The 13,420-nt window shown below is 40.7% G+C and overlaps 1 protein-coding gene across 1 annotated transcript in view; it reads left to right on the plus strand.

Annotated features, from left to right (window-relative positions):
- Positions 1–13,420, plus strand: part of LOC133847439 (high affinity cGMP-specific 3',5'-cyclic phosphodiesterase 9A) — a 140,201-nt gene that overhangs the window by 117,564 nt on the left and 9,217 nt on the right. The window contains 3 exon segments of the mRNA XM_062282478.1: positions 1,653–1,978; positions 7,765–7,916; positions 7,979–8,086. Of these exon segments, the coding sequence (XP_062138462.1) occupies positions 1,653–1,978; positions 7,765–7,916; positions 7,979–8,086 (586 nt within the window).

Genomic DNA, 13,420 nt, shown 5'->3' on the forward strand with positions numbered 1-13,420 from the left:
GTTGATTAAAATAAAGCTCAGTAAATAAAAGTACATACAAAATTACAATTTTAATTTAGATAAGCTTAATTTGAAATTAATTAATCAGAGAAGATTATATTTAGTGAGAAGCAACTACGATTTTACGTAAAAAGAAATAGTTATGTAAATTAGAAAATTTTAATTTTAATTTAGCAAATATCAATTTAAAATGAAATTAAACAGAGAAAATTCAAATTTATATAGTCGCAAAACAATTAATACTTTTAGTACATAGAAAAAGCGCAATAAAGTGAAGCTAAATTATGAATTTATAGTGTGAATGTATTAAATCTCAATTGAAAGTGCAATTAGTAGTGTTTTAAATGAAAGCAAAGAATATGGCAATCGATTATCATGTAAAGAATTGCAAATAGTTTGAATATGCTTACAGCAAATAGCAAAAGCAGAGCAAGCAAATAGAGTTCTCTCTGCCACTCTCTGTCTCTCTCTCTTTCACTGCCTAGCTCCTTCTCTCTTGCTTCACACATAAAGTGACAATGAAGGACGCTACGCTCAGCAAACACGGCCAAAGTTATGTGAGCTATTCAACTGAGTTGCTGTTGCTGCTTCGGCTGCTCTGGCTGCTCTGGCTGCTGTGGCTGCTGCTGTGGGCACATATTCAAAATGGAAATTGAAGTGCTCCATTGCCAGCAATCGCTGGCGGACAAAAAGGGGGCATAGAGAGGTGAAAGGTGGGCTAGAGTTGTTGGCCAGCTGTGTGTGTGTGTGTGTTGGATATGTGCCCTGTAGAAAATTGCCATAGAAATTCTATTCGATACGCACGGCTGACAATTTGAAACGCAGTCAAGTTTTGGCCCGGCGGCCACAGATCGACAGCTCAGCTGTCGCACCTCACGCACACCTGTGCGACCTACAAAACACACGCGCACACACACACACATACACACTCGAGAGAAACCGAAACAAAAACCCCAAAAAAAAAGAGAAAAATACTGCAGTTGTTGTTCCTGGTTTCTTTCTTTCGCTTGGGTTTTTCCTCATTTTTTTGTTGCTTTTTCGCTTTTTTTTTTTTGGTGTGTAGTTGTTTCATTTGGTCAGCGAAGCGTGCGGCCGATTGAAAATTTAATTTCCCGCCCATGGCACCGTCGCTCTCTCTCTTTTTCTCTCTATGGCCATCTCTTTCTGGCTGTGCTTGGCCAGTGTATTTCCGCCATTTCAGCGTTTGCTGTTCCGTTTCGCTTTTCAGTGGACTTTGATTTGGTCGCTTGGCCACGGATCCCTCTCTCTCTCACTCTCTTACGATATCTTTCCATCTCTTTCGCACGCTGTTAGTGTCAGTCAGTCAGTCAGTCAGTCAGCGTGTCAGTCTGGCTGTCGTTTTTCAATGCGCCTTGTTTATGGCTCTTCATTTGCAATAATCCAAATTGCCATGGCTACCAGTCGACTTCCCAGCTGTATTTCCTGTTTCAATTTGCTGATTTATTTATTGCCACTGTCGACAGTGGCAACAACACTTGGCTGATTTCCGTTCCGTCACCAAAGTCTGCACAGCATCTCTTAGCACACACACATAAACACACACACACATATATAAATCCACATAAACATCTATGTATGTATATCTGCATCTCCATCTATAACTTTTTCTTCTTTTCACATTTCCATTTCAGGTCTCTCCAATCGGCCATTGGGCCCGCCACATCGCAAGAGCAGTCTACCAAAGCATCAGGAGGTGAAGCGTCGCTTCCTGGAAATTTGTGATACCAACTTTTCGGACGAGGTGAAGGCGGCTTTGCGTCTGCCAGCCTTCGATTCATATGAATGGGGCGATGCGGATGTCATACACCTAATGCAGACCATGTTCCTCGAGCTGGGCTTCATCGAGAAGTTCAGCATACCGGTCGATACGCTGCGCGAGTGGCTCTATGAGGTCTACAAGCACTACAACGAGGTGCCATTTCACAATTTTCGGCATTGCTTCTGTGTCGCCCAAATGGTAAGTTTTACTCCCATCCGACCCCCCAAAAGTATGCTACATATTTTGCTTGCTAAAAGTGGTTGCAAATTCTGCTGGGAATCACACAATATTTAAGCTGTTTGCTTAGCTTTCATTTAAATTGCATTTAAAGCTAGCTATTCTTTATATATTGATTTTTATGATTTTGATTGCATAGAAAACATTATGACAGAGTTAAAGTACAACATTTCAATTGTTCAGGGCATCAACACTCAAAGAGTGTGAATACAACTTTAGGCAAACTTAGAAATATCAATGACAGTTACTAAAGAGAACTGTATTAAAAGAAAATAATTGAACTTACTTTGAAATATCAATGACAGTCTCTACATTGAATTGTATTAAATGAAAATAATTGAATTGAGGCATTTTTGGCATTGTTCTGTGGAAAGTATTGTCAAACAATTACATGCGCTCAAAAGAATGCTACAACATTTAGTAGTATTGATGCAGTTGGAAATCAATATGAACGTATATTAAAATTAAATAATAAAAAAAAAACTTTTTGTAGCTCAGATTTAGTTGCATGCCATACATTTTGGTAGCTTAAATTTGATGCAATTCAAATTGGAAATTAAATGGTTTATGTAATTTTAGAACTTTCCTTTCAAATGCATTTACAATTATTTTTCGTTTCTTTCATTTATTATTGTGTCTTCATAGAAACCAGAAACAAATGGCACATAGTTTCATTGGCCAAAATAAAATCTCAATTCTATTGTTGTGGTGTGAATAAAACTATTGTGAAATCTATTTACGAATATCAATGACAGAAATCTGTATTAAATGAAAATAATTGAATTGAGAGTTACATAATAAACAGTTTTGTTTTGTGTTTCAAATAATAGACAGACGAAGCAAGCGTTGAGAACAGTTAACAACATAAGCACAACAACAAAAGTGTTTTGCATTTAATGGCTTATTATGCTTGGTTGGATTGCATTATAATTAGGCGTACGATGTGTGAAACTGCACTTGAAAATGAGTTCACATTCAACAAGACGTGCACAGAACTTGAAATATATCAATAACAATCGGGCATCGAATGTTGGCATATTTTTAGATATGCACAGTAAGCACATAATAAATGCAATATTTGTGCCATTTGTGGGCTTTAAGTGCAGCCATGTGCTATATAATTAAGTGTGAATCTATTATTAACTTGGAATATGAAATTGAACTAGTTTATTTATAAGCCATGCCTTGCCTTGCCCCCCCGCTTGTTGTCGCTGCTTGTTCAATTTGAATTGTTTTGCGAGATGCTTTCGCAGCAGTGGGAAATGTGCAAGTACCGAACATAGATAGTTTTATGTGTACGATATATATATATACATATATATATATATATTTGTTATGTGGCTATAAAGAATAAACGATGTCCAGGCTCAATGAAATCGATATCCGTTTTCGTCTCTGTCTCTTGCTCTTGCTCTCCTTCTGTGCGCCATACCAAAATATATGTACGAAACGCCAAAGGGGCGAAAATAAGACAAGAAATATACGCACACACATGCTGCTCTATGTGTGTGTGTGTGTGTGCGAAGAAAGGCCTATTTATAGGCAACAAGACAGACACAGTCACACACACGTGCATGCATAAAGAGACAGCGCAACAATAGCTAAAGAAAGCGCCCAACAAGTTTTTTAGCATTTAAAAATAGCAACAACTGAAGAGACCAAGAAATGGACGCGCCAAATGTTGCCCAGCACAGCAACAACAACAATAGCAGCAGCAACAACTGACTCGCTGACTGACTGACTGACCGACAAAGAATACTCGTCAAGCATTTGCAGTACAAATAAAACCACATCAAGTATACGACTATTGCACACAGTTTGCACAGCGAAAAGTATCAGATATTCAGTATGCAAAATACATTGCTGCTGACATAGCTAGCATACCCAAAGCTGAACAGCGTATGCATGAAAAAAAGAAACATTAAAAAAGGAAAACAAAAAAAGGCAAATGGCGACTGCAAATTGCAGCCAAAATACTGAGGCCATCGCCATTCTCGCTCTCTCATTCACTCATTCTGCTGGGCGAGCAGCTGGCCAAAGCAAACAACAAACGAAACGCCACAAAACGAAAAGAAATGAAAAGAAAAGAAGAGAAGAGAGAAGAGAAGAAAAGCCACCGCACCAGCACCGCATCAACCCACTGACAGCGACCCACTTAGATGCTCAAGTACCAAGTTTGGGACGAAGTATTTTCCAAGCCGACTTTTTAACCTACATTTTTGGCAAATGAAACTTGCTTGTACAACTGTACATACACACACACATATATATATTTATATATAGCTATATAGTATATGTGTTATTGTTGTTATTCTTGTTGTTTGCTCTGCTCAACATTTATATGAAATATTAATTCTCTGTTAGTTGGCATCTTGAGTTGCAGCAACAGCAACAGCAGCAGCTGCTTTGCCGCAAATTGTTGCACCGCACAGCTTAAGACAAAGCGAAATGGGGTCACCACTAAAATGCAATACACCACTATCGATAGAATCCATCCCATAGAATGCTTTGGCAATTATTTATTACCTATTTTTGGATAATAATGTTAAACATTTTATTATAAACATTCAAAAACTAAATCTGTTGTGGAAGTTGTGCTTACTAAATAATTTTGAATATTCCAACTATCGTCGCGACAAACTCTAAACACTCATGCCAAACTCAACCTAAATTCTTATCTGCGCGTAAAATACAATTTTATTGTCTTATTCAGTTAACATATTCTATTAATCATCTATATATTTAATAGTATGCTATTAAGCTTATTCAATGTATTTCTCATCTGGTTATTTAATCGTAAACTATCGTTATGATACCTATCTTAAGTTTAATTTGAATATTCAACTGTTTAGTTACTATAAATACTTATTGAATCTAATAGTCAATAAAAACGAATCTTTTAATTTGAATTTTTTTTTAATCTTCTAAAATCATTTTTTTAAATTATATTGTTTTTATTCAATCCTTACTTAACTTCATAATCAATTGCAAACTATTGATAGCATTCGCAACTTCAAACTCTTTAAATTTTTTGCCGCAAAATTTTCACAGATTTTATTCACATTTTGCATACGTTGGCCATGAAGTTGAGAAACTTTTGCACAACTAAATGAAAACTTGAATAAATTGTTTAATTTGACAACAAAAGCCAACGACAAAGTTAATGTCGACTTTTGCTGAAGAAAAGCGGAAGAATGAAAGAAAGGAAAGAGTTGTGAGAGTTGATCAGCTTGAATAATGCAAAAAGAGAGAGAGAGAGCGAGAGAGAGAGAAAGAGCATTAGCTGATTTCTTTATTACGCATACGCACTGTTGCCGCAAAGCTTTTACGCATTCTCGTTGCCAGCTAGCCACAAAACAATGCGAACAATTTGAAGCATTTTAGCTGTCGAAAGCAGCAGCAACAAAAACTCTGCCGGTTGTTACGACAGTTGCAGTTAAAGTGTTATCGATAGCACGACAAACTGTTTAAGCTCCCCTCGCTTTGGTTTCAGTCTCTATGCATGTGGCATTCGGCGGCCTCTAAGCTGCAAAATGGCCGCTAGACTCGTCTGCATATGCGATGGTGCGTATTTTACAATTCAATGGACGGCCATTTGCATAGGCACTCATGTATGTAGAGCCCATGTAATTTCCTCTCTCGCTTCCTCTCTGTCTCTCTCTCTCTCGCTCTCTTTCTGTCCCTCTGCGAATAGCACAGAAGAGTCGTTAAGCGGCTTTCGCTTTTGCCTTCCTGCCAGCGACAACAACAACAACAAAAAAAACGAACTCAAAACGGAGCAACAAAAAAAGAAAATACTGCGGCTGAATTATTGAGTTTACAGTGGACCACGACACACACACACACTCACACACACACATACTCAAGCGAATGGTGACAAATTCTTGCAGCAAAATGAGCGACTCATCGCCTGAGCTTTTCATTACCAAAGTGCAGTTGCAAGTTGCCAGTTTTGCCGGTTGCCGGTTGCAAGTTGCAAGTTGCACTTGATTTCCTTGGGGTGTTTGACGCCCGCCCAGCAAAACTTTTGCCACTGGCAACACTTGAGGCTGCCTGGCAGCAGATGCATCTGCAAATGTTGCCAACGGCTCTGAGCTGATGATGATCCAAGAGTCGAGAGTTGAGAGAGCAGGAATTTGGATTCTCGCTGTTGACAATGAATTTAGATAAACTTGCGAAATTCGAAATGCAAACAGCATTTTGCATTTGCATAAATTTATAGCACTTGCCAAGCGAGCGAGCGTCGAACGCACAATCATTGCTCCTCAGTTACCTCTGCGACGCATTAACGACGATTTCGCCTTTAAAGAGAGACAGAGAACGTGGAAGAGATAGAGTGAGGGAGATAGAGAGACAGACCTTCATTGGCGTCGCTTAATGCGAAGACCAAAGTTGTGCAGCAACTTTTACGACACCCTTCAGCCACCACTACCACTTTCACTACCCACCGCGTTGCTAGTGCAACTTTAGGTGCGCAGCAAAGCGCAAAGCAAACTTTACGCTGCTTTTGTATTTCAAAAAGCTTAAATTGAACGCTGTTGAAATTCCTTAAGGGTCTCCAACAGGCCAAGTCATTTTCCTTCGAGGTGTCTAGGCGTGCTACCAACTTTAAGGGCTGGGAGGAATGCAATTGGGGTTAAAGGAAAAGGGAAGATCTGTAGATATAGCTGCTCCTGGTAATTGCAAAGGTTTCGCAGCAGACAAATTAAGTTGCCTTTCAACTTTACCTTTACCTTTACCATTTTTGCCATTGGCTTAAGCTTTAGCTTGTTTCTTTTGCCACAGTTGCTGCTCTCTGGCCACGTTGCAGCATCAAATGTGATTTAGCTTAATGGTTAGCAACATTAAAAGTGCTCCTTTTGTGCCAGCCATTGGCATTCTTTAAGATATTAGCAACAACAGTAGCCAGACACTTCATTTAATTAACCAAATTGAGAGACAATATTCCAAAGAGCAGCTAACAAAGAGAGATCCAAGAAATTAGAGTGCAATAGAGATTGCCAGAGTTGGATAGTAAAACCGACTCTGCAATTGCCCTGTGAATGTTAAATCACTTTACAATTACGGCTCACAGCTCAACGATTAATCCGATAGTGCTTCTAATGCCCTAGCTTTGAAACTATGCTCTTTCGGACATAGTTGTATTTGAATTAAATTGTGAAACTCTCTCTTGAAATAGTTTTATATAAACATTTGTTTTTACTTACACACTTTGTTTCTCTAGTTAAGCTACTAAAATTTAATTATTATTTATGACTATTCAGCAAAAGTCTTTATGTCACCTTATCTCATTTAACCTCATCTTCAGCATTTAAATTCCTCAGAAAATAAAACTATTTGGGACTCTCTAAATAACTGGAAAAATAATTCTTCCAAAAGAGTAGAAAATAAATTATTGTTTTTAGAAATAATATTTATTGATAAGGCAAAATATGTAATTTTTTAATATATATAGCTGTATCAGTTGCACTTTATGTATCTATGTATAAAGAACCAAAAAAAATAAATAAATAATATCAGCAATGGTGATGGAAATTTCTATGCAAGAAAAGAAAAATAAATTACAATAAATAATTTTCTTATTATTTTTAAAATTAAGTAACTTTTGCTTATAGATTTAAATTTATTAAGCAAATTAGTACGTATTTCGATTAAATTTGCATTTTGCCAACTAAAAGGCAGCTTTAACTCATAAAATATATTTTTCATAATAAAAACAAAATTTTGTGTATACTTTCTATTTGCAGATGTATGCGATTACACGCCAAGCGAATTTACTGAATCGTCTGGGCGATCTGGAATGCTTGATCCTGCTGGTGTCCTGCATTTGCCACGACCTCGATCATCCCGGCTACAACAATATCTATCAAATCAATGCACGCACTGAGCTAGCACTCAGGTGAGTCAAAACATGTGTGAATAAATAACATATATTCATTTCAATATATTCTTCTCAACCAGATATAATGACATCTCGCCGTTGGAGAATCATCATTGTTCGATTGCATTCCGTCTGCTGGAGCATCCCGAGTGCAATATATTCAAAAACTTTAGCCGTGACACATTCAAGTGAGTTCTAACAACGTTTTCTGCTTTTACATTGTGCTTGGGTCAGGAGGTCGAATCCCTGGGTCGTCGTCGTAGTCGTGGCCATTTAATTGCCAAGTTTTGCTTTGCTCGACTTCTGCTTGTATTTTATGCGCGGCACGTACAAAATGATGTTGCATTAAACGACGGCCCATTGGCCGGGTCTAATTAACAACAGGCAGCAGGCAACAGGCCAACAGACCAACAGCTGGCTGCAACCGTGCCACTTGCCCCATATCGATTTAGTGTCTAGAAACTTTAAAAGGCGAAGCCCAACTCAAAACTCGCAACTCGTGCTTTGTTCTTGCTTCTGCCACAAAGCCAAAGAAGTGCTCAGCGAGGAATTAACTGATAACATTTCATAACAAGCGTTGCACATTTCGATTTAAATGCCAACGCGCATTTTAAATTTCGTTTGTATTCGTTTAATATGCGCATGATTAATTCCCCTACTTGCAATTGGAAATAATGCAATTAGAGCTGCAGCTAATTGGCTTGTAATTGGCCTGCTGCTGTAATTAATGCAAATCTGAAGAATGCATTTTATGCTCATCCAATTTCATATTGCTAATCAGTGCATTAATTATTTCGCTTGGCTTTTCTTTTAGATTTTTTTTTCGCTGCTGCTGGTGATTAATTTCATTCCATTCTTTATTTTGTTCACATTAATTAAATGGATTAGAAGTGGAGGCAAATACATTTTTTTCTGTCGGTTTTGGGCTCACGACTCACGTAGACAAAATAGCAGCAGTCAAAAGCGAGGCCATCATCATCATCATTATCGACAGCATTTGCAACTTCATAGCTGAGTGTGCAACATCATCAACAAAACAGAGCAGTGAGTGTGTGGCAAGCTGCTGAGGCAATGCCCTAAGGACTAACCACACTTTTGCCCACTTCAGTTTGGTTTCTGCGACGCGCGCCGTCGCCTTCACTTCACGTCGTTTTGCTGCCAAGTTTGCGTGCATAAACTGCTGCATACTTTTGGGAGTTTTTGATGGCAAAACTTGGCTGAAATGCCATATGCACAATGTGCTCGTAAATGTTATGCAGCAGCCGTAGCAGCAACAGCCTCAAAAGTGCCAACAACTTGCCTCTGTTTGCTTAAGTATATATCACACACTCACTCACAGACTTGCAGATATATAGCTCATTGTTATTGCCATTATTACTATGATGCATTAAGTAATCAGCAGACGACGACGACGGCAACAAGCGGCTTGTCAAATTGTGTCGCATATTTCGAGTCAGTCTCTCTCTCTCTCTCTCTCTCTCTCTCTCTCTCTTTTCCTCTGTGTGACATCCATAAACATTAAAATGCCATTTGTAAACATTGTGCGAACATCATTCCATCTTCCTCGCTTCGATGCAATTGCCAAGAGTTCCCAAGTACGAGCGTTTTTGCTGTCAGCTTGAGTAGCATAGAAGCATCAAGTATTCTGTGCAACTTGACAACACTGTCAGCATTTGGATAGTTAATCAACACTTGGGAAATAAAGCACACAATGTTGCTGAAACTCTGAAATTAGTAAAACACTTGCGAAAGACAAAGCTAAATGAAATGATGTGAAATATTAGGTTAACGTGGAAGCTCATGTAAACAAACTATATGTCATTTTAAAGGTGATGCCAATACCTTTCAAACGATATACAGCATTGCCAGATACGATTATATTTGACTTCACAAGCGAAACGCGAAATTTGAATGTAAAAACCGGTAATAATAAACAACCTAATATAATAAATTTTAAATATGCAAAACAAAACAATGTTAATTTTGCATAATTTTTAAATTAATTCATTTTACATTTTACACTTAGCAACACTTGCTTACAAAGTTGAGTTTAATATAATATAAACTTATTTGCAGAAAGTATAATGAACTTAATTTTTCTGGAATTTTGTGAGTTTCAAGTGCACTTTACATATTTTGTTTATACTTTACTTTCTATTCAATTATCTAATGCAAGTTTTAATACCTCTTCACTTTTTTATGTGTTAGTGAAATTTATTTTACTTTATTGGCCGTTCATTCTTCATATTTGATTTAATTAATATTTTGCTAGTTTTTTGTTCTAGCTTGTTAAAAGCTTTCATTTAGTTTTATTGAAGCTTATCAGCTTTTGTGAGCGTTGAGAGCTAAAAATAGAATCGCAGCAGAGCAATTTGTTGTTTTCATTTTTAATCTACGGCGCTTGATTCAAATGAAAGTGTTGAGCAGCAACTGCAGATTAGAAGCTGTGAAGCGTACTTTTAAAGCACTTTGCAACACCAATTTATTAGTTAAGGCAACGATTCGTAAGTGAAATGCAGCTTCATCCTTTTGTATTGCTTAAATAACAATCTACGAGCAGCTTCACTTCCTCTTCCTCCAATCTTCACTCTTCTTCTTCGCTCACCACATGCGGCACTTGTCCGGCGGATTCATCAAGCTGCCCGCACGACAATCGAAAGCCTCAGCGAACTCGGCAAAGTTACCCAGCACATTGTTGACACGCTCCCAGTGAGCGGGATGCTGTTGCTGCTGTCCACTAGATGGCGCTGCTGTTCCTGCTGCGACCGAGTGTCCGCACCAGTTCTGAGCAAATGCCACAAAGAAGCTACCCAAGGCAGTGGTGTTGAGCTGCTGTTGCGCCAGCTGCTCGCGATATGCACTGAAAGCGAGTCGCAATCCCTCGCTGTCTGCCATATTCTCGTTGATCATCACCGTGGCGTTGCTGTAGCGATAGTTTAAATAGCATTGAGAGCGCACGCCAAAGCGTATAATAGTTCTCGCCGGCCAATCCTCTGCAGCCAAATGACCAGCTGCATCGTAGTGAATGCCCACATAGTCAAAGCCGTGCACCATCTCGTGGGCAATCATAAAGCCAAGTCCGCCATAGAGTCGCGCCACTTGATGAAAGTTGCTCGGCGCGTCGGAGTTGTGCAACAGCGGGGCACGCAGCAGTCCCAACGGCAACTCGATGGCATTCAGCTTCAGTCTGTAGTAGACATTGACGTCCAGCGAGCCAAGCGAAGGTCCCGTCGATGCACTCACTGATGTGTCGCAAGGCAGCTGGAGACAAGACAACGCAAGGCGAAACTGTTGCAAGCTTTGCGCCTGCGACAGCTGCAACAGCTTGGCATCGTAGCTGAGTGCAGGTTGTAGTTGTTGTCCTGACTGCTGCTGCACTGGTTGCACTTGTGGCAACAGCAGTCGCATGGCGCGCACCTTATGCAGTGCCTGCGCCTGTGACGTGGCGTCCAGCTCAAAGATGTAGGTGTCATTCATCAGGCGTTCGAATTGCAGCTTCAACCTGTCGAAGACTTGCTGTAGCTCGTGTTGCGTGCGACTGTAGAAGGCGGCGGCGGCAGCATCGCTGCCGTGCAGCAGCCGCAACAACAGCTGCGACAACTGCTGCGGCATCAGGCGATTCAATTGCTGCAGGCACTGCTCTCGCTGTGCGGCCAGCGACAGATCCTCGTGCAGATGCAGCTCAAAGTGCGCCGGCAGCTGCAACAGCAGCCAGCTGGACACGATCAGCGGATCCGTCGTCTCCAACAGACGTGGCAAGCGTTGCAGATACTCGGTGTCTGCCACCAGCAGCAGTTGCGGCGTAAACTCATCGCCCAGCAGCAGTTGAAAGTACTCGAGCAGCTGCAGCTGCGGGAATTGTGTGTGCAGCTGTTGCAGCGTCTGCGGGGCATGCAACACCAGCGCCTCGGCGCTATCCTGTGCTGCCGGCAGCAACTGTTGCAGCTGCTCCTCGAAGGCGCTCAGCTGCTCGGCCAGATCGGCAGCACGACGCACTCGTAGCCCCAACTCGAGCAGCAGATACTTGAGATAGCGGCGATAGAGAAACCGGCTCATGTCGCTGCGTCCGATCAGCTCAAAGCTCGGCGGCAGCACATAGAAGACTTGCTGCTCCCCGGCCTGCCAATTCTGTTGCACCAGCAGACGCCACAGGCCGTGGGCGCCAAAGCGACGCACAGCGGCGCTGCCTCGCGACCAGCTAAAGTGTGTCGCATTGTTGAGCAGCGGCCAATCGGGCAGCACTCGCTGCACCGCATCCATGTAGACGTGCAACGCCTGTCGTCCGTTCATGCAGCTGTCATAGAGCGAGTGTAGTTCTTGTTCCCCTTCCGGTGGTCCGTCGCTGCCGCTGCTGCTTGCCTCAAAGTGTCGCACGAAGAGCTGCTTATTTAGCGCACGCAATCGCGAACGCATATCGTGAGCGCCGAGAGCACGCAACGCGTATGGTGCATGCCAATTGCCGCAGGCGTGTTCGTGGAAATTCTCGCACGGCGACTTCTGCACATCCATCGCATCCTCCACATCCTGCTCCCAGGGCGCGTGGCTCAGCGAGAGAGCGTCGCTGCCTCCCCAGAGTAAGGCACAGACAAAGAGCAGCTTTCGCCACATTGTTCGCGTTTGTTTCGTTCTGTGACTGATCGAAACTGCGACGCGATTAGCAGAGACTTTTTGGTGGCGAAAGCTTCAGCTCCGGCCTCAGATTGATAAGCGCTGACATTGAGCGACAGCTTTATGCAATGCCAAATGCGTTGATAACTGGTAACCACGAGAGGGCAGCCACAAGAGTTGTGTACACTAATTAATCCTAAAGTAGTAGAACAACAGAATAAAAGTGACAGCGACGCTGGCAATTTGCAATTAAAGCAACGAGAGACAGACAGACAGTCGAGAGTGAGAGGGAAACACGTGTAATCAATTAATCATTACTTATACGCCATGTACAACCAAATTAGCTACACATCTTCTTACGCCCACTGCGCGCTGCTCTCTGTCTCTGCTCTGCTCTGCTCTGCTCTCCTCTGGTTCTAATCAAATTGAAAGCCAAAGTTTACATTAGAGCACATTTGAAAACAAATCAAGCGAGAGCTTGAGAGGGGAAAACCCTTAATCATCAGTAGCTGAGCTGAGCTAAAGTCATTTTTATTTATTTATAGGGCAACAGCAGCTTCTTAGCTCAAATCTTCGACTTCCAAGATTTATAGAAAAGAAAATAAACTAATATATTGTCCTACAAAATATTAATTTATTTGTTTAGTTGCGTAGTTAAATCAAATTGATGGTTACTCACCAAATTATCTCCTTATTAACAACAAATTTATCCTTTACTTTGGCTATTGTTTTAGATTTATACAGGAACCATTAACTGCCAATTCTTCCATTTTATTTTTTTTTTTAAATTAAATTCTAAGGTAGATATTTGAAACAGCAGTCAATCAACTTGGCAATATTTCTAATATTTTTCTCGACTTTTTCTGCTTTGTATTGTATAGAGTAACAGCAGACTGTCAGCTTTGCAATTGTTC

Source organism: Drosophila sulfurigaster, chromosome X (genome assembly GCF_023558435.1).
Source record: "Drosophila sulfurigaster albostrigata strain 15112-1811.04 chromosome X, ASM2355843v2, whole genome shotgun sequence".
In the NCBI taxonomy this organism is placed as follows: Eukaryota; Metazoa; Arthropoda; class Insecta; order Diptera; family Drosophilidae; genus Drosophila; species Drosophila sulfurigaster.